The sequence below is a fragment of the Ornithorhynchus anatinus genome, chromosome 12, assembly GCF_004115215.2.
Source record: "Ornithorhynchus anatinus isolate Pmale09 chromosome 12, mOrnAna1.pri.v4, whole genome shotgun sequence".
Lineage (NCBI taxonomy): Eukaryota > Metazoa > Chordata > Mammalia > Monotremata > Ornithorhynchidae > Ornithorhynchus > Ornithorhynchus anatinus.
In genome coordinates this window covers 16,807,534-16,831,500 of record NC_041739.1, presented here as the reverse complement: position 1 = coordinate 16,831,500, position 23,967 = coordinate 16,807,534, and the positions used below count along the sequence as shown (strand labels likewise).

The 23,967-nt window shown below is 41.9% G+C and overlaps 1 protein-coding gene across 2 annotated transcripts in view; it reads left to right on the top strand.

The window, feature by feature from the left end:
* RXFP1 (relaxin family peptide receptor 1) overlaps positions 1-23,967 on the top strand; it is a 72,813-nt gene that overhangs the window by 27,659 nt on the left and 21,187 nt on the right. For both annotated transcript variants that reach the window (XM_029076347.2, XM_029076349.1), the window contains 3 exons: positions 17,075-17,173; positions 19,701-19,806; positions 22,702-22,773. In XM_029076347.2, coding sequence (XP_028932180.1) covers positions 17,075-17,173; positions 19,701-19,806; positions 22,702-22,773 — 277 coding nt within the window. The remainder of the gene's footprint in view (positions 1-17,074; positions 17,174-19,700; positions 19,807-22,701; positions 22,774-23,967) is intronic.

Here is a 23,967-nt window from a genome sequence, read left to right as displayed (position 1 = left end):
CAGCTTCTCCTGTATGCGATTGCACTAAGCTCAGACACTTTCATAGGGCAAAAATTGCAAAATTGAAAAAAGTGTAGATACTTTCTGTTTTAAAATCTTTAGTATTTAAAACTTGAATTATCCACCAGAAGCAACCCCTTCTGCTCACCGAAATATGGGGCATTGGAAGTATACACATGGGATGGCTTGGAATTTAGCAGGAAAATTAGTCAACCCAGTAAATATCCAAGCCTGACCTGCTTTCCTTAGGTGGTCTGAACAGACACACTGAAGGGCAAAAACTTGATTGAAACCTAACTCACCAGTCAGAGTGGAAAGTCTCTAAATTAATATGAGATTTCTGTTCTTGGACAAACAGCATCATTCAGTCAGTGGCTACAGCCAAATTACCACCACCACCCCTTCTAACTAGACTGTCCTTCAGCAGATTGTGATGTGCTAAAGTACTCTGAAGGATACCTCCCATGTGAAAAGTGAGTCCAGATTCAAAAAGCAGCAGTCCCAATTTCTGGAGAGAGGAAAAATAAACGCATCCTTTTCCTGAAATGTAAGATTTTTACGGCCGATCATTTTCACATCTGTCTCTTCGGTTGTGGCTGTGTGGATGGACCAAGATTTATATCTCTCCAAGAATCAATCTCTGTATCTTCACTTCTACAGATCAGAGCAATTTCCCCACATGAATAATAAATTTCTCAAGTCAAATCAGTTTATTTTGACAAATGGGTTTGGGTAGATAGTTTTATAAACTGCAGTGTCAACATTAACTCCATGGATAAAAATGATACAAAAATCATTCGAATTCTGAAAGAATGTATCAGCAGCACAGCATTAATTACTGAGTTACTATGTAAGTTCTTTCTCAACTATAACTACCACTTTTACCAGATTGAGTTAAATAATGGAAATAAAAATCTGCTTACAAATTTTGTTTTTTAATGGAATTTAAATGCTTACTTCGTGCCAGGCACTGTACTAAGCACTGGGGCAGACACAAACAAGATAATCAGGTTGAACATAGTCCATGTCCCTCGTGGGTCTCAAAGTCTCAAAACCTCTCCATTTTACAGAGGTTAATGACTTGGCCAAGGTCACATAGCAGATAAGAGGAGAGCGGGGATTAGAACTCAAGTCTTCAGACTCCGCGGCCAATGCTCCCTTCACTAGGCCACACTGATTCTCCTTTCATATCAGGACAAAGATAATATAGCAGACCAGTTTTTGGCAACTCCGGAACAGTTGGCATATTCTACATCACGTGCCAAGAAGTGGCTTTTACTCTATCATCACTCTCTGGAACACCACCATTGCAGAGTCCCACCTCAGCTCTCCCAAACTTCTCTCCACTCTCCTTTCTCCCTTCCCCCTCTGCTTAGGTAACAGCAGGAGCAACAAGGTCTAGTGGATAGGGCATGGCCCTGAGAGTCAGAAGGACCTGGGTTCCAATCCCAGCTCTGACACCTATCTGCTGTGTGACCCTGGGCAAGTCACTTCACATTTCTGAACCTGTTACCTCATCTGTAAAATGGGGATTCAGCCCTGTGTGGGTCAGGGACTGTGTCCAGCCCAATTACCTGGTATCCACCCCAGTGCTTAATACAGTGCCTGTCACATAGTAAGCACTTAACAAATACCATAATTATTATTAGCAAAACCACCATGAGTCCAGAAGAGAGGCTCAGGTGGCAATGGACAGAAGTCCCATAACAGTGACTAGTCTGTGGCCATAGCTCTATCCTTGAATTCTGAACATAATCTGCCCACTTTTCCAGGACCCTTTAGAACTGCCCAGTCAAACTAGGTGGCTGGTGCCTGTGTCTGAAATTGGAAACTAAACAGATGACAACAAAAATGTTTTGGTTTTGTATGTACTCATGCAATCTTCTGCCATAAAATTGGACGTGATTGCAACGTATGATGTCTGGAGAGAGAAGCCATTAAGGATGATAACTTTCTGATTGTAAAATAAGAAGGGAAAAATTATTTTTTGGAGAATTGTGACACTGTTGAAAGCTTTTGGGACAAGAGTTATTTGCAGTTGCTCTCATTGATAATAAATGTAGTAAATTATGCATCCTTAGAGACACAAATGTAATTTCATTACATATATACCCAAAATACAATCCCACTAGAGGCACTTGCTGTAGATAGAAAATTAATCCTGGGACTTTGGAGTCCCCTATATAGTAAAAGGGAGTAAAATAGTTTACTCTTTACTGTAAAGAAAATCCATCTAGATTGTGCTCATTTTTAACATGCATGATCTCTAATTTTCTGTCAGTGGGATTAAAGATTAATCCTTCCATGACTGTTTCAGATTGTTTCTTGATGCAGAAATAGTTCACAGCACCATCTAATATTTTTTTCCAATTCAATTCGCCCTAAGTGGACTACTCCAAGGGTACACAGAGCTATGTAAAGCAAAGTGAAAAGGTGAGGGGGGTTTATCATGTGTATACATACACATACACACAAACACACACACAGGAATACTGGTATGGCTAGTGGAAACAGCACAGGCTTGGGGAATCAGAAGACCTGGGTTCTATTCCCTGATATGCCACTTGCATGCTGTGTGACCTTGGGCAAATCACTTAACTTCTCTGTACTTCAGTTTCCTCATCTGTAAATTAGGAATACAATACCTCTTCTCCCTCCCTCTTCGACTGTGAGCTCTGTGTGGGACAGGGAGACTAGCTGACCTATCTCGTACATTCCATTGCTTAATATGGAGCAAAGCACATGGTACGCATTTAACAAATACCCCAATTATATCAATCAGTGGTATCTACTGAGCGCTTACCATGTGCAGAACACTGTACTAAGTGCTAAGAATACAATGCAACAGGGCTGGTAGACAGATTCCCTGGCCACGATGAGCTTGCATTATTATAAACACAGGATGTACAAAGGAGGAAACTGACCCTACCATAGCATGTCTGTTTTCTGATTTCTCATAGGCTCCAGCAATTCTTAAAGTAAATAAGAAAGTTCTAGAAAAATTGAAACCCAGGGATGACAAAGGGGATAACAAAATAATTATATTTTGAAAGGGAAAGACAGAAATACGAAGACATCCCAAGACGCAAAAATAGTTACAGCTCCACTGGATTAAATCCAGTATGCAGGGAACATTTTTCTCAGTGAAAAGTAGGGTAGTTAATAGAAAGAACATGGGTTTGGATGTCAGAGGACTGGGTCCTAATTCTGGCTCACAATTTACCTGCTTTTGTGATCTTGGGCAAGTCACGTAATTTCTCCGTGCCTCAGTTCCCTCACTTGCAAAATAGGGATGTAATTAGACTGTGAGTCCCTGGTTGGACCACCTCATCTTATGTATACCTCCAGGATTTAGTACAGTGCTTGGCACATAGTAAATGCTTAACACAATTATTATTATTATAATTATCATCATTATCATTATGTGTTAGATTATCCTCAAGGTCCTATGGACCCCAGTCTCTGGTGGCAAAATTTGGGTAAGGGAAGGTTGGAAGGTTTCCAGAAAATAAAGAACTAATAGTAAGTATTCAAAAAACTTTTATAGTATATGAGATATTCATACATGTTGTTCTTTCACTAGTAGGGTACATTGGGTTGAAATGTCATGCTTGATTCCCTTTGGACTCTATGATCACACCTCATGAAACAGCCTGGTTATGTTCGTTAAAGATGTGCATGTATCATGAATGACTGTACTGTGGAGTGCATTTTCCCATAGGCCTACGTGTTATAAAATGGAACTGTTCCAGACTTCTGCAAATATAATGTGCAGTTCCTTAGCAGAAGCTAAACTATAATGTGAAGCATCACTAAATGACTGTTTAATCTCTAAGGTGATTGAAAGCATAGCGTCACAAATTACATTAATTTTTTTTTATCACAAAGTCTAAAAGGTGCACTCAAAAATAAAAAAAACCCATAAAATACAAAACAAATCAAGAATAGATTCAATACTGTAGCCCTAGAATGACCCATTCTAGCAGTAGCAATGTTATTTATTTTGTCCACTGGGAACAATGAACTTTACTAAGCTCTTGAAAGGTTCAGCAGAAGCAAGATGTTTATTCCTTGCCCATCTGACAGCTCAACAATTCTCCCTCCGCTGACTCTGTACTCATTACTTTGTTTAAAACCTTTTCCGGCATTTCACTGGCTGACGTGAAAATATTAGGAAGACAAGAGATAGAGGTGGGAGCCATTTCAATAAATGAATGTTTGGTTCCTCTGTTACTGATTTAAAGAAACCTATGGATTTTTTCTATACACTAAATGAAGTAAACTTCCCCAAGGAATTTATGGAACGAGCCAGTCAGAAATCAAATATCCAACAGTGAAGTCCTTCATCAAAATGATATTGTAGAAAAAGACATTCACTTAAGAAAGATGTGGCGAACAAAAGAATTTCAAGATGCTTTCTCTAAAGCTCTTTTTTAAATCCTCAGCACTTTGTTAAACACACTGACAAAAACATTAAAGTATTTCTGTAACCAGAAATAACCCTGAATTGTCTACAGTATAACTTTGAATTTGGTACTTTAACTTGTTTATGCAATGTATCAACTTTTTGTGTTAAATTATGCAGTTTTTCCAATATTGTAACATAGGTATTTGCATTTAAATCAACTTATTTTTGAGAAATGAGAAAAGAAAGGTAGAGGAAAAGAATTTTATTATACTGGTATTACATCCCTAGTAGATTGCAAATTACAGAACAAACTACAATACAGCAGTTGATGTGACTAGAACAGACAAAAATATTTGTATTTTTCACCTTAAAATATTATTTTGCTCATGCTGGGAGAATTAGGGTATAATACAAGTAACGCTTTTTAAACTTAGTTATTCAGCAAATCAATTAATGGTATTTATTGAGCATTTACTGTGTGCAGAACACTGTATTAACAGCTGGGGAGAGTACAATACAGCAGAGTTGGTAGACACATTCCCTGCCCACAAGGAAATCACTATCATGTTGATAATATCACAATTATTCATACTATTAGCAGTTATTTAGTTATTTTAGTTTTTTACAGTTATAGTCAATCACCAGTCAAATTTCAAACTGGGAAAGTATTGTCAAAATTCCTTTTTTTTCTCCTGTATGGAGCTTTTATTTTTTCACACAGTTATCCCATTTTATCCTCACAACAGTCCTGTGAGGTAGGGAGAGGCTGTTATTATTTTCTCCATTTTACAGATGAGGAAACTGAGGCTCAGAGAGGATAAGTAGGTAACAGGGCCTGCTGACTCCCAACCCAGTGCATTTTCCACTAACCCCTGCTGCCTCTCCATTTAGGTAGGAACCCAGCCCTGATTTATCATCTTTTTTTTTTTCAAGTGGTCTAAAATTGACCCCCGATTGAAACTGCAGAAGTGTAAAACAGGGAGCGTAGTATTGTATGAGGTGAAAAATCACAAATCTTGGGTAAGCTTGGATTATGTCACATTGAACCTTAAGTAAAATTGATTTTTGAAACTTGCTATATTTCACCAGATTCTAACTGACGTAGAAGCCTTTGTCTTAGAGTTTAAACTCACTGATCTATGGGCAGCGGTTTAGTTCAGCCGATGTGCGAAAAAAGTTTTTTCTGAAGCCAAAAATGCATTAATGCTTCCAAAATATGAAGTAAACTTTAGATATTTTTGTAGGACCCCCAACTTTATAGTAATATAAGCAATACAAAGAGAGTTTTTCCAAAGAAGGGATTTCCCCAACCTCCAAATCGGTGAAAAGTACATTACCGGAGTCTTTGTACATCTAACTGATGATCCTTGTGTTCATAAGACCGTTGTCAGAGTCTAGACTGTACTCTTCTTCTGGTCAGGGAACATCTCTACCATCCTTAGCACTGTCCTTCCATCTTTTTTTTTCCCCCGAGTGAACAAGTGTGAGCCCTTGGCTTCACCATATTCCATGGTAAGTCTAGATTAATAGGTGTGATGTTATGGGTACCCAGGCAAGTTTTTTCTTTTTTTTTTACTTTCACCCTTGTGTCCAAGAGAATTCTTTGGAATCAAAATTGCGATATGTTGTACAAGAACCATACCATAGTTAAAATAAAGACAACATTTCTTGTGACTCTTCATCTAGACTATAAGCTCTTTGTGGGCAGGGTTCATGTCTACCAACATTATTATTATACTCTCCCAAGGGCCTAGTATGGTGTGCTGCCCACAGTAAGCCCTCAGTATCATTGATTGATTTCTCCTCCTCTCCCCCCAACCAAATATATTCCCTTCAAATATAGCCAGGCTCTTTTTTTTATGTTATTTGTTAAGCGGTTACTAAGCGTTAGGCTAGATACCAGGGAATCAGGTTCTACATGGGGCAGTCTTAAACATCCATTTTACAGATGAGGTAAGTGAGGCATAGAGAATTCAAGTGACTTGGCCCAGGTGATACAGTAAACAAATGATGGAGCCAGATTAGACTCCAGGTCCTTCTGGCTCCTAGACCCAAGCTCTAGCCCCTAGGCTATGCTGCTTCTCCAGTGTAATGGGGGACAGGGAGAGTTAAAATCCAAATGATCCGAAACCCATTTTAGTTATCCACTTTAATCCACTCTCCCTCCAGACGAGGTTGCCAGTGCTGTTGTTATCCAACTGAAGGTGTTTCCTTGTCCCTCCAGATGCACCTAAACTCCATCCATTGGAGAGAGAAGCAGGCGGTGAGCCCGTCATTGGGCAGGGATTGTCTCTATCTGTTGCTGAATTGTACATTCCAAGCGCTTAGTACAGTGCTCTGCACATAGTAAGTGCTCAATAAATACTATTTGAATGAATGGCCAAAAAGCAAAGAGCAGGAGTGGTCTCAAAACAGCCCAGGCCATGGCTAAGGCACAAACCATAAGACCAGACCCCAGACAACCAAAATATGGGTTCACACTGTCCCTTACCCCTGGGAAGCGGCAGCCACCAAGACCCCTTGCTCTTAAATGTCCACAAGATTTAGAAGGTGGCATTTGACAGAATTGAGCAGAAGCCCCAACTAGAACTTGAAAATGGCTTTATTTTCCCACTTGAGACATTTTTATTAACTGAGAAGAGTTTGATAGCATGGAGTGGTCTGAGTGGCAGTGAGAACATCAATCTTCTCAGTATGAAGCAACAGGGCTTCTGGCCAATCCTACTTGTAATCTGGCAAAATTGCTTTTTTTTTGGCAGATAGCCTGTATTTAAATAATCATTGAAATAATAGTGTTGGAAATGCTTGTTCCTTATTCCCCAATTTTAAAACTCATGTTTCACTCGCTACCCCTTAGTAAATCTCAGCACAGGCTGGGAGGCAGTTTTGGCTCCGTCCTTCTGCTCTTGCCAGGGTTGGAGCCAATTGGTGTTGCCTGTTCAGCTGCCCCAAGGCGTACAGCCTCTGGAGGTCCAGCTGAGAGGTATTTCCACAGAGGTATTTTTAGTGTTAGATGATGCCAGTTGGGTAGCACAGCAAAGATTCATTCAATAGTATTTATTGAGCGCTTACTATGTGCAGAGCACTGTACTAAGCGCTTGGGATGAACAAGTTGGCAACAGATAGAGACAGTCCCTGCCGTTTGACGGGCTTACAGTCTAATCGGGGGAGACGGACAGACAAGAACAATGGCACTAAACCGCGTCAAGGGGAAGAACATCTCGTAAAAACAATGGCAACTAAATAGAATCAAGGCGATGTACAATTCATTAACAAAATAAATAGGGTAACGAAAATATATACAGTTGAGCGGACGAGTACAGTGCTGTGGGGATGGGAAGGGAGAGGTGGAGGAGCAGAGGGAAAAGGGGAAAATGAAGCTTTAGCTGCGGAGAGGTAAAGGGGGGATGGCAGAGGGAGTAGAGGGGGAAGAGGAGCTCAGTCTGAGAACGCCTCTTGGAGGAGGTGATTTTTAAGTAAGGTTTTGAAGAGGGAAAGAGAATCAGTTTGGCGGAGGTGAGGAGGGAGGGCGTTCCGGGACCGAGGGTGGACGTGACCCGGGGGTCGACGGCGGGATAGGCGAGACCGAGGGACGGCGAGGAGGTGGGCGGCAGAGGAGCGGAGCGTGCGGGGTGGGCGGTAGAAAGAGAGAAGGGAGGAGAGGTAGGAAGGGGCAAGGTGATGGAGAGCCTTGAAGCCTAGAGTGAGGAGTTTTTGTTTGGAGCGGAGGTCGATAGGCAACCACTGGAGTTGTTTAAGAAGGGGAGTGACAGGCCCAGATCGTTTCTGCGGGAAGATGAGCCGGACAGCAGAGTGAAGAATAGACCGGAGCGGGGCGAGAGAGGAGGAAGGGAGGTCAGAGAGAAGGCTGACACAGTAGTCTAGCCGGGATATAACGAGAGCCCGTAATAGTAAGGTAGCCGTTTGGGTGGAGAGGAAAGGGCGGATCTTGGCGATATTGTAGAGGTGAAACCGGCAGGTCTTGGTAACGGATAGGATGTGTGGGGTGAACGAGAGGGACGAGTCAAGGATGACACCGAGATTGCGGGCCTGCGGGACGGGAAGGATGGTCGTGCCATCCACGGTGATGGAGAAGTCTGGGAGAGGACCGGGCTTGGGAGGGAAGATGAGGAGCTCAGTCTTGCTCATGTTGAGTTTTAGGTGGCGGGCCGACATCCAGGTGGAGACGTCCCGGAGGCAGGAGGAGATGCGAGCCTGAAGGGAGGGGGAGAGGACGGGGGCGGAGATGTAGATCTGCGTGTCATCTGCGTAGAGATGGTAGTCAAAGCCGTGAGAGCGGATGAGTTCACCGAGGGAGTGAGTGTAAATGGAGAACAGAAGAGGGCCAAGAACTGACCCTTGAGGAACTCCAACAGTTAAAGGATGGGAGGGGGAGGAGGCTCCAGCGTAGGAGACCGAGAATGATCGGCCAGAGAGGTAAGAGGAGAACCAGGAGAGGACAGAGTCCGTGAAGCCAAGGTGAGATAAGGTACGGAGGAGGAGGGGATGGTCGACAGTGTCAAAGGCAGCAGAGAGGTCAAGGAGGATCAGAATGGAGTAGGAGCCATTGGATTTGGCAAGAAGGAGGTCATGGGTGACCTTAGAGAGAGCAGTCTCGGTAGAGTGGAGGGGACGGAAGCCAGATTGGAGGGGGTCTAGGAGAGAATGGGAGTTAAGGAATTCTAGGCATCGATTGTAGACGACTCGTTCTAGGATTTTGGAAAGGAAGGGTAGTAGGGAGATAGGACGATAACTGGAGGGGGAAGTGGGGTCAAGAGCGGGTTTTTTTAGGATGGGGGAGACGTGGGCATGTTTGAAGGCAGAGGGGAAGGAGCCCTTGGAGATTGAGTGGTTAAAAATAGAAGTTAAGGAAGGGAGGAGGGCAGGGGCGATGGTTTTAAGAAGGTGAGAGGGAATGGGGTCCGAGGCGCAGGTGGAGGGGGTGGCACTTGCGAGGAGGGAGGAGATCTCCTCTGAGGATACTGCAGGGAAGGATGGGAAAGTAGGGGAGATACCTAGGGAAAGTACCTAGGGAAAGATACCTAGGGAAAGGGATACCTAGGGATAGTAGGGAAAGATACCCTAGTAGGGCATGTAAATAAGAAGCAACAGGGCCTAGTGGAAAGAGTACAAGCCTGGGAGCCAGGAGACTTCATCATGTAGGGCATGTAAATAAGAAGCAACAGGGCCTAGTGGAAAGAGTACAAGCCTGGGAGCCAGGAGACTTCATCATCCTCAGGATTATTATTATTAATAATAATTCTGAAATTTGTTAAACACTTTGTGCCAGGCACTGTACTAAGCACTGGGGTGGATATAAGCAATTCATGTTGGACCCAGTCCCTGTCCCACATGGGGCTCAGAGTCTCAATCCCCATTTTACAGGTGAGATAACTGAGGCACAGAGAAGTGAAGTGACTTTCCCAAGGTCACATAGACAAGTGGCAGAGCTGGGATTAGAACCCATGACCTTCTGACTCCCCAGGCCCATGCTCTATCCACTACTTAATGTTTACTGTGTGAGGAGCACTGTACTGAGCCCTTGGGAGAGGACAATGCAACAGAGTTGGTAGATAGATCCCCTGCTCACACTGAGTTTACTGTTTAGAGGCTTGGTTTGTAAACCCAGCTCTGCTACTTGCCTGCTGTTCAACCTTGGACAAGTCACTTAACTTTTTCATGCCTCGGTTCTGTCGTGTAATATGGGGATTAAATAGCTGGTCTCCCTCCCCCTTAGACTGTGAGCTTCTTGCAGGACAGGGACCGTGTCTGGTCTGATTGCATTGTGTCTACCCCATTCGTTAATGAAAAGTTAGACACGTAGTAATCCCTTAAATATTACTATTATTATTATCAATATTATTGTTGATAATAAGAGGATAGAGGTGGGTTGTTGGGCTCTCCTCTTACCCCTGGCAAAGATATCACAGGAGCCCCCCAAATCCTTCTACTAGCACCAAGGTACCATTAGCCCAGCTAGTGATTCTTGCTAATTTATTCACTGTTTTTGAAATCTTGATGGAGAAAAACTTATTAAATTCCAAAGAATATCTATTTAATCAATATTCATTTTATAGAGGGATAATTCTATAATTATGTATTCCTGTATTTCTCTCACTACAATGAAATTTTCACTATAAATCTTTTTGTTCTAATGAAGTTTTGTCTAAGGAATCAAATTTCCATGGCAAAGATGATGGAAAGGTAACAGCATGAATAAGTGAAAATTGAAAAATCTCAGGTTTAACTCAATATAACCCCTTTCTAGACCTCACCATCTCATTTTTTTTTATTGAGACTGACCCTGAATGAAGGTCCAGGAGTGGAGATACATACAGAGTACAAAATAATAATAATTGTGGTATTTAAATTCTTACTAGGTGCCAAGGACTGTACTAAGCACTAGAATGGATATAGGATAATCAGGTCGAATACAGTCACTGTCCTGCATGGAGCTCACAGTCTAAGGGGGAGGGAGAAGGGACATCTTATTGCCATTTCCCAGATTTGGAAACTGAGGGGCAGAGAATTAAGTAATTTGCCCAAGGTCAGGCTGTTGGCAGAGCTGAGGTTAGAACTCAGGTCTCCTGACTCTTCAGCTCATGCTCATTCCACTAGGCCATGCTCCTTCTCTAAATAAATAAATACTTTAATTAAAGTCATAAAGTAAATGACCAGAAATGTTGTTCACCAAATCTCACACAATCAGTAGTATCTGAGGCCCCCCCTCCTAAAGTTTCAAGGTGGTAGGGTCAAGATTAAGAAAATATTTACAATTTCTTCTCACAGCAGATAGTAAACCTAAGGAATTCATTACCACAAAATTCTGAGTCAGAAAATGTCAAAATACCACTTTCTTTCCATCCTTCTTGACAGTCTGCATTTCCAGCCTTTTATACCATCAGAGAAATGCAGTGATTCCTGAGCATGGGCTTTGGAGTCAGAGGTCATGGGTTCGAATCCTGGCTCTGCCACTTGTCAGATGTGTGACTGTGGGCAAGTCACTTAACTTCTCTGTGCCTCAGTTACCTCATCTGTAAAATGGGGATTAAGACTGTGAACCCCACGTGGGACAACCTGATTCCCTTGTGTCTACCCCAGCGCTTAGAACAGTGCTCTGCACATAGTAAGCGCTTAACAAATACCAACATTATTAAATCTCAGGAAGGCTATGAGATGGGCCTAGAGGTATCTTCCTGGAACTGGCTATGATAAATCATCAGAAATTAAAGGGTCCTCATTCATTCAGTTGTATTTATTGAGCACTTACTGTGTGCAGACCACTGTACTTAAAGCTTGGAAAGTACAATTTGGGAACAAATAGAGACAATCCCTACTCAACAATGGGCTCACCGTCTAGAAGGGAGGAGACAGTCAACAGAACGAGTAGACAGGCATCAATAGTGTCAATATAAATAAATAGAATTATAGATATATACACATCATTAATAAAATAGAATAATTAATTCTGTGGGGTGTGCGGGTAGAACAGGGGGGATGGGAGGGGAGGAGGAGCAGAAGGAAAGGGGGGCTCAGTCTGGTAAGGTCTCCTGGAGGAGGTGCGGTCTCAGTAGGGCTTTGAAGGGAGGAAGTGTGCTAGTTTAGCAGATGTGAGGAGGGAGGGCATTCCAGGCCAGAGGTAGGGTGTGGGCCAAGGGTCAACGGCAGGATAGGTGAGAATGAGTCACAGGGAGGAGGTTAGCACCAGAGGAGCCGGCTGATCGGACTGGGCTGTAGAAGAAGAGAAGGGAGGTGAGGTAGGAGGGGGCAAGGTGATGGAGAGCTTTGAAGCCAATAGTGAGGAGTTTTTGCTTGATATGGGGGTTGATAGGCAACCACTGGAGATTTTTGAGGGGGCGGGGTGACCTGCCCAGAGTGTTTCTGTAGAAAGATCATCTGGGCAGCAGAGTGATAGATCAATGCATCCAATCACCAAATGATTAATAAGCAACATGCCAAAAATCACTAAAGCCAATTTTGGAATCTTCATCCTATCACCTAACCCGAAAGAGAAATTGATTAATCAATCAACCACTAGTATTTATTTAGTATCCTTTGTGTAGAGAGCACTTTAGTAAATGCCTGGAAAGTACAATCTCTGTCCTCAAGAGGCTTACAAGGTTCTAATCTCAGCACTGCCACTTGTCTGCTGTGTGACCTTTGGCAAGTCACTTAACTTCTTTGTGCCTCAGTTACTTCATCTGTAAAATGGAAATTAAGACTGTGAGTCCAGTATGGGACATGAACTGTGTCCAACCTAATTAGCTTGTATCTACCTCAGAGCTTAGTACAGGGCCTGGAACCTACTAAGCACTTAACAAATACCATAAAAAAAATACAGATATTCAAATAATGTACAGCTAGGAGGATGAAGGGAAAGTGAGATGGTGTTTAAGTAGAAAAGTATCTAAGATACGTACAGAAGTGTTATAGATTATTGTGAATACCCCACTGTACAATTGGCCTAGGAGAACTGAGGTAGCAGTTGAGGAGAAAATAACCTGGGGAAAATATAAATGAATCTAGGGAAGCCTCCTGGAGGAGATATTATTTCAGAAGAACTTTGAAGATGAAGAAATCTGTGGTCTGATTTGTAATGGTAGGGCGATCTAGCCTGGTGACAGAGGTAGGTTGATGAGCCAACTCTAATTTTGTTGCTAAAACCTCGATTTTTGACATTGTTGTTTTTCTATTCTATGAGATTTTGGTTTTAAGGGATAAAGTTCTTGATCTGGATTTGTGCCTAATATTGTTCCTAGTTGAAATGCACTTTCTAGGATAATCTCCTCTGTTTTGCTAAGCTTTACAGTAGATATACGATTTTGCAGGGCCAAAAGCTTCTTAAGGAGATAAGCTTCCAGTAAAGTGGAAATAGAATTCCCCCAGGAGTTTCCAAGGTACTTAACTCCCCCAGGAGTTTCCAAGGTACTTAACTTTGTTAAGCTATCAGACTAGTGGCCCTAATTTATCCCATCTTCTCCCTTAGAGAGAAGAGTCAGGAGAGGACCAAGTTATTTCAGGGTTATACCAACCCTCTGTCAAATGTATTTGCTTGTTTAGGTTGGGACCTCTTTTACTTGCATATTCATTTCAGCCCCACAAAGGAGTTGCCTCTATTTCCTGAAGGTTCTGTGGTTTGTAGGCAACCTCATTTTACAGGATATTCTCAGTAGGGATAGATATTGATTGGAACAATGGCACCCTTAACCTCCCCCACTTCTTTTTAAGAAGGAGAGTATCAGTTGGACCTACCAGATACCAAGTGTTTACAGAAGTAAGAAGGATTGTCCCCAGTATCTGCCCTCTCGTTGGGATAGAGCCACTTCTAACTCAATCCTGTGTGGGACTAAAGTGCCCAAGATTCAGCCATATCCAGTAGCTATAGGCAGAAAGTAATGGGAGATGATGGGGAGAAATGTGTTGGGCAGAGATTCTCTATTGGCTGCTGAATTGTAATTTCCAAGCGCTTAGTACAGTGCTCTGCACACAGTAAGTGATCAATAAATCATCCGCTCTCACGGCTTTGACTACCATCTCTACGCAGATGACACGCAGATCTACATCTCCGCCCCCGTCCTCTCCCCCTCCCTTCAGGCTCGCATCTCCTCCTGCCTCCGGGACGTCTCCACCTGGATGTCGGCCCGCCACCTAAAACTCAACATGAGCAAGACTGAGCTCCACATCTTCCCTCCCAAACCCGGTCCTCTCCCAGACTTCTCTATCACCGTCGATGGCACGACCATCCTTCCCGTCTCTCGGCCCGCAATCTCGGTGTCATCCTTGACTCGTCTCTCTCGTTCACCCCACACATCCTATCCGTTACCAAGACCTGCCGGTTTCACCTCTACAATATCGCCAAGATCCGCCCTTTCCTCTCCACCCAAACGGCTACCTTACTGTTACGGGCTCTCGTTATATCCTGGCTAGACTACTGTATCAGCCTTCTCTCTGACCTCCCTTCCTCCTCTCTCGCCCCGCTCCGGTCTATTCTTCACTCCGCTGCCCGGCTCATCTTCCTGCAGAAACGATCTGGGCCTGTCACTCCCCTTCTTAAACAACTCCGGTGGTTGCCTATCAACCTCCGCTCCAAACAAAAACTCCTCACTCTAGGCTTCAAGGGTCTACATCACCTTGCCCCTTCCTACCTCTCCTCCCCTCTCTCTTTCTACCGCCCACCCCGCACGCTCCGCTCCTCTGCCGCCCACCTCCTCGCCGTCCCTCGGTCTCGCCCATCCCGCCGTCGACCCCCGGGTCACGTCCTCCCGCGGTCCTGGAACGCCCTCCCTCCTCACCTCCGCCAAACTGATTCTCTTCCCCTCTTCAAAACCCTACTTAAAACTCACCTCTTCCAAGAGGCGTTCCCAGACTGAGCTCCTCTTTCCCCTCTACTCCCTCTGCCATCCCCCCTTTACCTCTCCGCAGCTAAAGCCTCATTTTCCCCTTTTCCCTCTGCTCCTCCCCCTCTCCCTTCCCATCCCCACAGCACCGTACTCGTCCGCGCAACTGTATATATTTTCGTTACCCTATTTATTTTGTTAATGAATTGTACATCGCCTTGATTCTATTTAGTTGCCATCGGTTTTTACGAGATGTTCTTCCCCTTGACGCTGTTTAGTGCCATCGTTCTTGTCTGTCCGTCTCCCCCGATTAGACTGTAAGCCCGTCAAACGGCAGGGACTGTCTCTATCTGTTGCCGACTTGTTCATCCCAAGCGCTTAGTACAGTGCTCTGCACATAGTAAGCGCTCAATAAATACTATTGAATGAATAAATACGATTTGAATGAATGAATGATTATGTTCTCTAACTATGTGGGAGACTATCCATTCCAACCACTGTCACTTCCTCTGTGCAATCACCAGCTGCCCCCGGGGGTTTTATGGGAAAATGGAGTAGGAAAGCGGAATTTGAGAGAGAGAGCTAGATCTTTTCCCATCTGCCAGGTCTTGCAACCTGATTCACCATAAAAGCTTTCCTTGGGGGAAAGAGAGAGGGAGAGAGAGAACACACAGTGAATTTATGCTTCCAAATGTCGCATGCGCCCCCAACTAGCAATCAATAAATCAGTCAATAATATTAATCGGATGCCTATTCTATAGAAAGCACTGTATTAATAGTATTTCTTGAACACCTACTATGTGCAGAATAAGTGCTATAGATAGTAAACTCCTTAAAGTGAGAGATTATGTTTACCAGCTCTTTGCACTCCCCTAACATTTATACAGTATAACAGAATTGGTAGATATATTCCCTGTCCAAAAGTAGCTTACAGTCGAAGCCATGTACATTAAGTAAGTCTGAATGTTCACCCCCATCAGTACCTCCCTCCTGGCATTCCTGACACTGCCTGTGGAGATCCTCAGAAATGCTCAATAAGTACTATTGTTATTGTCCGTCTCCCCCGATTAGACTGTAAGCCCGTCAAAGGGCAGGGACTGTCTCTATCTGTTGCCGCTTTGTACATTCCAAGTGCTTAGTACAGTGCTCTGCATATAGTAAGCGCTCAATAAATACTATTGAATGAATTAATTAATACTAAACACAGAACCCAGGCCAGGCATTGGATGACCAGAGGTGCTGCCAGGGACCCTAAATTTTTGGATTGTTCCCTAACTGGATGCAGGAGCTATGCCACTTCACCGTGACCCAAAAATGTGGTGGTAACAGCTAGCAATTCACATACTCTCAGAGCAGGCACTTATATAACTTGATCAGGGCTCTGAAATTTGTAAATTCAGGAACATTGCTTCCTGGACAGTATTTTGGGGGGCTACGTGTCCCAAAATTCTAGGGCCTAGAAACCCCCAAAAGCAGGTCTCATTCCTACACCCCCTCTAAGGTATATCCTTCTTGGAAGGAAGAAGAGGAGCTGACCTGAAACTTATCAAGTCAGATTCCTTCAGGGAGATGAGTACCTGGTGGGAAAGGCATTAATAAATGATTCATATTTATTGAGAGTTTTCAGTGTGCAGAGCTCTGCACTAAACACTTGGGAGAATACAATATAATAGAGTTGGTAGACACATTCCCTGTCCACAGTGAGCTTCCAGTGTAGAAGCCATGTACATTAAGGAAGTTTGAGTGTTCACCCCCATCAGTACCTCCCTCCAGGATTCCTGACACTGCCAGAGGAAATCAGAGTAGCTCTCTAGGGAGAGCAAAGGGAAGAGTTACAGAGAGCGGTGCAAAAAGCCCAGGCACGGCACTCCTCTTTTCTCTTTTCAGTACTACTTCTCCTCCTACTTTATTTTTCAGGAGCCAGAAATCGTTCATCCAAATTGTTTTTCAGAGAAGAGAAGGCTCATCTGTAATCTTTGAGTTAGAAGGATTATTAAGAGGTCATCTAATCGATCCCCTGCCTTCAGGAAGAATCAATAGATCGTATTTATCATACTGAAACTATCCCAATCAAATGGGTATCTTTCCTGTTCTTAGCAACATCTGGAGAGATTTCATAGCCTCAGTAACCCAGATCAATAGCTAACTACCATTTCTGTCATATTTTGTATTTCTTAGCAATTGAAAAACTTCATGAACTTTTTTAAGCATAATATTAGACATGCCACAGTCAGAATTTAAGAAAGCTTCTCTTTTCACCAGGCATTATAACTAAAGGAAATATTTTTAATGTTTTCTTGAACTTTTGTCCTATCTGGTTTCTTCTTAGATGACAACAATGGATGGTCTCAGCAGTTTGATAAATATTTTGCAAATTACTATAAAATGATTTCCCCATATTCCTTTGAGACACAGACATCTGAATGCTGTAAGTAGACACAGGAATCAGTTGACAATATCACCATTTTACTGATGAATCTGCATCTGTGGTGAACTCAAGTATAAGAAATCCATTTATACAAAGTAAAAGTATCCAAGTAACTACTAAAGCAATAAATGAAATGCAGTGAATTGTATAATTGAAAACCAAAGCAAAAGCTGAAACTTTGCCAGTAGTAATAACATTTACTGAGCACCCATAGGATGGAGTGCCCTGTACTAAGCACTTCTAAAACAAGTCTTAATTTAGAGTTATTTTGTTTGAATTCATGGAAACTTCTATTGTATAAATAATTCATCCTAATAGTGTTATGATTATTTATGAATAATATACGATTAATAATAATGTTAATCGGTCAGCCATGAAATGTGCTGCTTGGTCATGGCTCACATTTGCATTCCTGCACTTCCGTGAACTCTGATGTGAGCAGAGCCCAAGGAATGAGAATGATATTTAGCTTTTAATGTTCAGCCAAGTGACAAGTCAACCATAGGTGCAGTCATCTTTTTGAGTTCCTGCAGTCTTGCTATTCAAAACCTGCTCTGCTTTAAGGGTATCAGAATGCTGTTTGGAATAAGAGCTTTGAAGATGAGCACTTCCTAAAGTTAGAGATGAGGAATGATTTGTTTTGTCTGTTACTAATCTTTTCAGTGCTAGTAACTACAGATGGGCAGCATCTGTAGCCTTGGTGTTCAGTATTTCAAAGTTGTGGAGGTGTTTCTCTTTCATAACAATAAAAATTCATTTTATTTGCATTATCAGTTCTCTTAATAGTGTGGAGAGGCAAGTAGCTTATCTCATTACCAGTAACCAGTTGCCAACACTGGGATTCACACAGAATCATGGTGGATATCAAAATGGGGGGAAAATAACTGGTGGAAAAAAACCCTCAATGAATAACCAATGTGAAAACCATTTTCACCAGTTTGGGCAAGTAAGAAGCAAGCTGATATTAACTAGCATGGAATTCTGAGATAATTGTGGTTCCATCTGTTTTGAGTTGCCTGTTTTTCATTTAGATATTGATTTATTTTTACTTAATCATGTACCTAAGTATTACGACTGTATTAATGAAAAATGTAATGGAAAATAAGGTGCAAAACCTCTAGGAAGAAGCTAAATTAAGGTTCCTACACTTAGAGAAGCAGTGTGGCTCAGTGGAAAGAGCACGGGCTTGGGAGTCAGAGGTTGTGGGTTCAAATGATGACTCCGCCACATCAGCTCTGTGACTTTGGGCAAGTCACTTAGTTGCCTCATCTGGAAAATGGGGATTAAGACTGTGAGCCCCATGTGGGACAACCTGTTTACCTTGTCTCTACCCACCACTTAGAACAGTGCTTGGCACGTAGTAATTGCTTAACAAATACCAAACGTTATTATTATGCCTCATATTTGATTATGCCTAGTTTACACATAAGGTGTTTTCCCAGTCTTGTCGTCACATCTCAGCTAAATATTAGGAAGAAATCTTAAAGTTTAAATTAAAAGTGGTTTCTTGTCTGATATGTTCTATTTATGTATCCCATCATGAAATATGCCTTCAAAATCCCCAATTTGTCCACTATATTAAATGCCGCTTCCAGCTTCTCCTTTGAGCAAGTTGCAGGTAGAAAGACACTTTGGCACTTCCTGTGAAGTTTGACAGTTTTATTAGAAAAATTCAACAAAGTGACTCCTACCAGGAAATGAAAGTAATAATGTACATGAAAGGAAAAAATAGAAAAACCCATTAGTTTATGATATTATTTGCACAGGTATTTTAGTGAAGCTACTATAATTCAAATTCTCTTGTCTTCCAGTGGAATGCTTTACCAGTTTGAATTCTTGAAAATAAATGTGTGTCAAATGTCTTATATCTGTACAAATTTGCTCACATTTAAAATTTCAAGGTATTGGTAAATTTTAAAATGACTTGGCAAGGTTTCAAATTCTAAGTGGTCTCATAATTCTGTTCATATTTACTTCCATAATCAGAATGTTCCATCTTTCTGTTTAGGGGCTAGTTCCTGTGCCCTAGAAAGCTCTGATAAATTTCTTATGACACACAGAAATTTAAATTCCAGAAATAACTTACATACAGAGTGATACTACCAGTGTGCCTCCCTAAGGAAAGATGAGAAGTAAAAAGAAGAATTTTATCCCCATTTTACAGATGAGGAAACATAAACATAGAGAAGTGAATTGGATAAGGTCATATAGTAGACAAATAGTGGAGCCCTGAGTAGAAGCCCAGTCTTTTGGGAGGCTTATGCTGCCTTCTATTGTACTTATATATAATAAATGACACCAATGTATTTTGCAGCTGGACAAACTATTCTTAGTATTATCTAATTTCTTATAAAATAGGTGACTTTGGAACCTTAATTTAAAGCATTACCATTTGTTCTTAATGAGAGTTGATATGCTATTATATCGATGATTTTCTTCTAGCCTCTCTCTTCTCTCTTTTCATCATCACTTTCATCTACCCTCTCATCCCTGACCTTCTGCCGCTGCACACTACTTCTTCATTCAGTGGTTGACTCTGTGCCGGTGATGTGTCTGTGCCGGGGCCTAGAACTTGACTGTGATGAAGCCAACTTACGAGCTATCCCTTCGGTCTCTTCAAATGTGACCATGATGTAAGTAGAGCGGACAATCAGCTGCCTGATCCGCCCAGCCTTGTTGAGCAACATCAAAAGCTACACCATAATTACAGCCTCAGTTGGCCAATGGGACTCTTCTGATGAATCAATTATCAGTGGTATTTATTGAGCAGAGACCTGTACTAAGCACTTGGGAACATTTGGTACAGTAGAGTTGATAGACACAATTCCTTCCTTCCTCCTAAGACTAGATACAGAGAGCTCACAGAAAAAGTTCTCCATCATCCCCCTCCTCTAGTTTTCTAGGGCCACGTGTCTCCCCAACCCCTAGAGCTTCTCTCTAGCCCTACCACAGACGGACACCAAGATCCGACATCTCAGGAACATTTAGTGGCTTCTTAATTGGGTGACAATGAAAATTTGTTTCATACATCCTTTCCTGAGAGCTAATGTTTTTCCCCCAGGACCCTCTGTAATTCCTGGTAGACATCCCAGGACTCACATTTATTTGTTTTGTCCCCCTTGTTTTGGGGCATACCAGGTTCCAGTCTCGCCCTCTCCGAATCCTTCAGACACAGGGTATCCTTTCTCCCCATCAGGAGCCGGAGCTTCAATTTCCCAATGTCTTAGAATCCGAAAGTGCGGAGTATTCTAGCCTTAATCTGGGATCCTTTCGGATCCCATCCTGTACACTGTGTCTGTCCAGAGTCACATCATGAGTCCCTTCTGTGTCCCGCTTTCCCAGGCCCATGGCTCACCACCCCCCCTCATGCCTCCAAGATGGCCACAGATCTCCCTTTCTATCTAGCAGGCCCCCCTTCTTTCTCCCTGAGTCTTTTTTTCTGATTGTCCAGCTAAATATCTGCACTTCCTTCAGGACGGGACACCAGAGAGAGACTCTCCTGGCTTCCCTTACCGCCCTCCCTGCAACAATTGCAGGAAGACAGCCAGACAGGCCATCAGAGAGACACAGCACATTCTCCCTTCAGAGCTCATTCCAGGATTTAGGTTCCAACTGGTCAAGAAACTCTTACAGGCAACCAAAATGTTGCCCTTTAAGTCAATTTCTTTTGGTTATGTCATCCACAGAATGACAAACATTGTTCAGGACCCTTAAGCTTCATGAAAAGCTCCTCAAGAAAAACTCTTTTTCCAAGAGCACCCTGCTCTCTTTCATTTTAAAAAAAAAAAGTTTCCACCTCTTGCCCAGCCCAATTTTAATGTCATTTTTATTTGATTTTCTGGGTTCTAAGCAATTAACATTGTCTTTAATGTTTTATTGGCCCTGTATGCAGGGACTTAAATCCAAATATTCTATTAGTGATGCATTTTTATTTTTAATATATTGAACTTAAATTTGGTGTTTTTCTCAATCTGTCCATGTAGTTCTAACAACAAATTCATAAATAAAAGTGGGTAATGGCTATTATGTGGATGAAAGTTGATGAGGTCAAACCATTTAATGTTGACATAGCAATAACTAAGAAATATTTATTTATCTATGGCTCAGGCTAGTTCTGGAAAAGGTCTGCTTTATAGTCCCATTATATAATGTAAAGTTAAACACTGCTTTTGATAACTCTATTTTGCTTGAGCAATGATACTTTTAGAAGAATTTGAGGCCATACTAAGGATTTCGATGTAAATCTAATAATAATAACTTTGGTATTTAAGTGCTTACTATGTGCTAAATAGATACGAGATAATCAGGTCAGACAGAGTCTATGCCCCACATGGGGCTAATAGTCTAAGGGGAACCAAAAACAGTCATTTACTCCCCATTTAATAATAATAATGATGGCATTTGTTGAGCACTTACTATGTGCAAAGCACTGTTCTAAGCACTGGGGGGATACAAAATAATCAGGCTGTCCCATGTGGGGCTCACAGTCTTAATTGCCATTTTACGGATGAGGAAACTGAGTGTGGCAAAGGGAAGTTAAATGACTTGCCCAGTGTCACACACAAGACAAGTGGTAGAGCTGGAATTGGAACTCAGTTCCTCTGACTCCCAGGCCTGTGCTCTATCCATTAGGCCATATTGCTTTTCCCAGTGCATCAGTAGAAGGGCTTTCTATGACCTAGTAGCAAAGACAAAGATGACAGAGAGCCATTGTCAGAATCACATCATAGGTAGACAAGGGAGAGACCCTCTTTTTGAAGACCTAAAACATTCATTCACAGTAACAGTCTGTTTCAACAATACAACAGCCACATTGTGGTTCACGGGAAAAAAAAAGTCCATTAAATGTTATAGTACAAATTGTAATCATTAGAGCCATTAAAATGTAAAGTCAAATGGTTGTTACCTAGAATACTTGCTATCTCCATAACAAGGCATATCATATGAATTATTTGGAAATAAATTAACTTGCTTGAAATTTCAAGAATGCCAGAATTTTCTAATTGTATTTTTTACTTGTCCTAAATCTAAGGAAAGGAAGCATGTCCTCTCTGAAAGAACAACTTCAAAATCAGTAGCATTGAACTCAGAAGCAGTGTGGCCTAATGGAAAGATCACAGGCCTGGAAGTCAGAGAACATGAGTTCTAATCCCTGATCTGCCACACATCTGCTGTATGATCTTGGGCAAGTCACTTAATTTCCTTGTGCCTCAGTTACCTCATCTGTAAAATGGGGATTAAGACTGTGAGCCTCATGTAAGACAGGGACTGTGTCCAGCCTCATTACCTAGTATCTACCCCAGCACTTAGAACAGGATTAGCACATAGTAAGTGCTTAACAAATATCACAATTTTTTATTATTATTATTAGAAGTTATTTTTAATGTCATGGTGATTTAAGGACACAGTAGAATCCTGATGTCAGATTGTCTAGCAAGACATACACAATTTATAAAAATTCAGATTTTCAGGTTTATAAAAGACTTTGTGTCTTTATAATAATCCCAGTTAATTTACACTAATTACAGGTCATTACAATGGAACCTGCTAAGGAAACTTCCTACTGATGGGTTCAAGAAGTATGAGGACCTTAAACATCTGTAAGAAATGATTTCCTTTAACTTTCCATAGAAACTTAATCTCAGCCCCTTCTCAAGTTTTTCCCTTAGTTTCTGGCGACTCCTGCCACCTTTCTGCTCCACATAAATAAGAAGCCTACAGCAGGTGATCCAGAGTCTCCCTGAGAGGAAAATAGGAGACGAAGCAGGAACAGAGACATAAATTGAAGGTGGCCTGCATGTTCCTCCTTGGGAGAGGGTTGGAGGAGATGAGCTGAATGAAGAAGGAGAGAGTGCTGAAGGGGAGAATAATGTGTGAGAATTACTCCCGGATATTATAATAATAGCATTTGTTAAGTACTCTTACTATGTGCCAAGCACTGTACTAACTACTGGGGGTGGAAACAACATAAGTCCCACATGGGGCTCCCAACCTAAGTAGGAGGGAGAACAGGTTTTGAACCCTCATTTTGCAGATGAGGGAACTGAGGAGCAGAGAAGTTAAGTGGCTTGTCCAAGGTCACACAGCAGACAAGTGGAAGAGCTAAGATTATTGGAACCCAGGTCCTCTGACTCCCAGGCCTGTGATCTTTCCACTAGGCCACACTGCTTTTTACATACTGCTAGTATCTACTCACCATTCTCCTCAACCCCCACTTTTAAAAAGTACCATTCTAAAATATCCAAAAGTAAATGGCATTGTATTGTATAGCACAGTGTGAAATTTAAGAACAATTCTGCCTCAACGTCTGCCTAAAATGAAAAATTTAACCGGTAGCTAGTTAATTTGCATCAGAGTTGGCATTAACTTCCCTTCTTCTCTTCAAAATTTGACTTCCCTGATTTTGTTTGCATTCTTTCAGGTTTTTTGTGGGGGCGGGGGGCTTCTGCTAGAAAAACTGTGCCTGAAATTTTCAGCTTTCTAACTTGCAAATTTAAAAAATATATTTTAATAGTTCATCACATAGCAAAAGAACATGAACCTATCTTTTGACTGTAACTCATCATGGACAGGGAACTTATCGAACAACTCTGTTGTATAGTACTCTCCCAAATGCTTAGTACAGTGCTCTTCACACAGTAAGCACCAAATAAATAAGATTGATACTGGAAAGTGTAACTTGTGTTCATTGTCCAGTTTGTACCCTATTTTGCAAGAAATGCAAAATAGTTTTATGGTATTTTAGGGGGCAAAATGCAAAGCCACTCTCAAATAATCATTTCCTTTTTATAAAC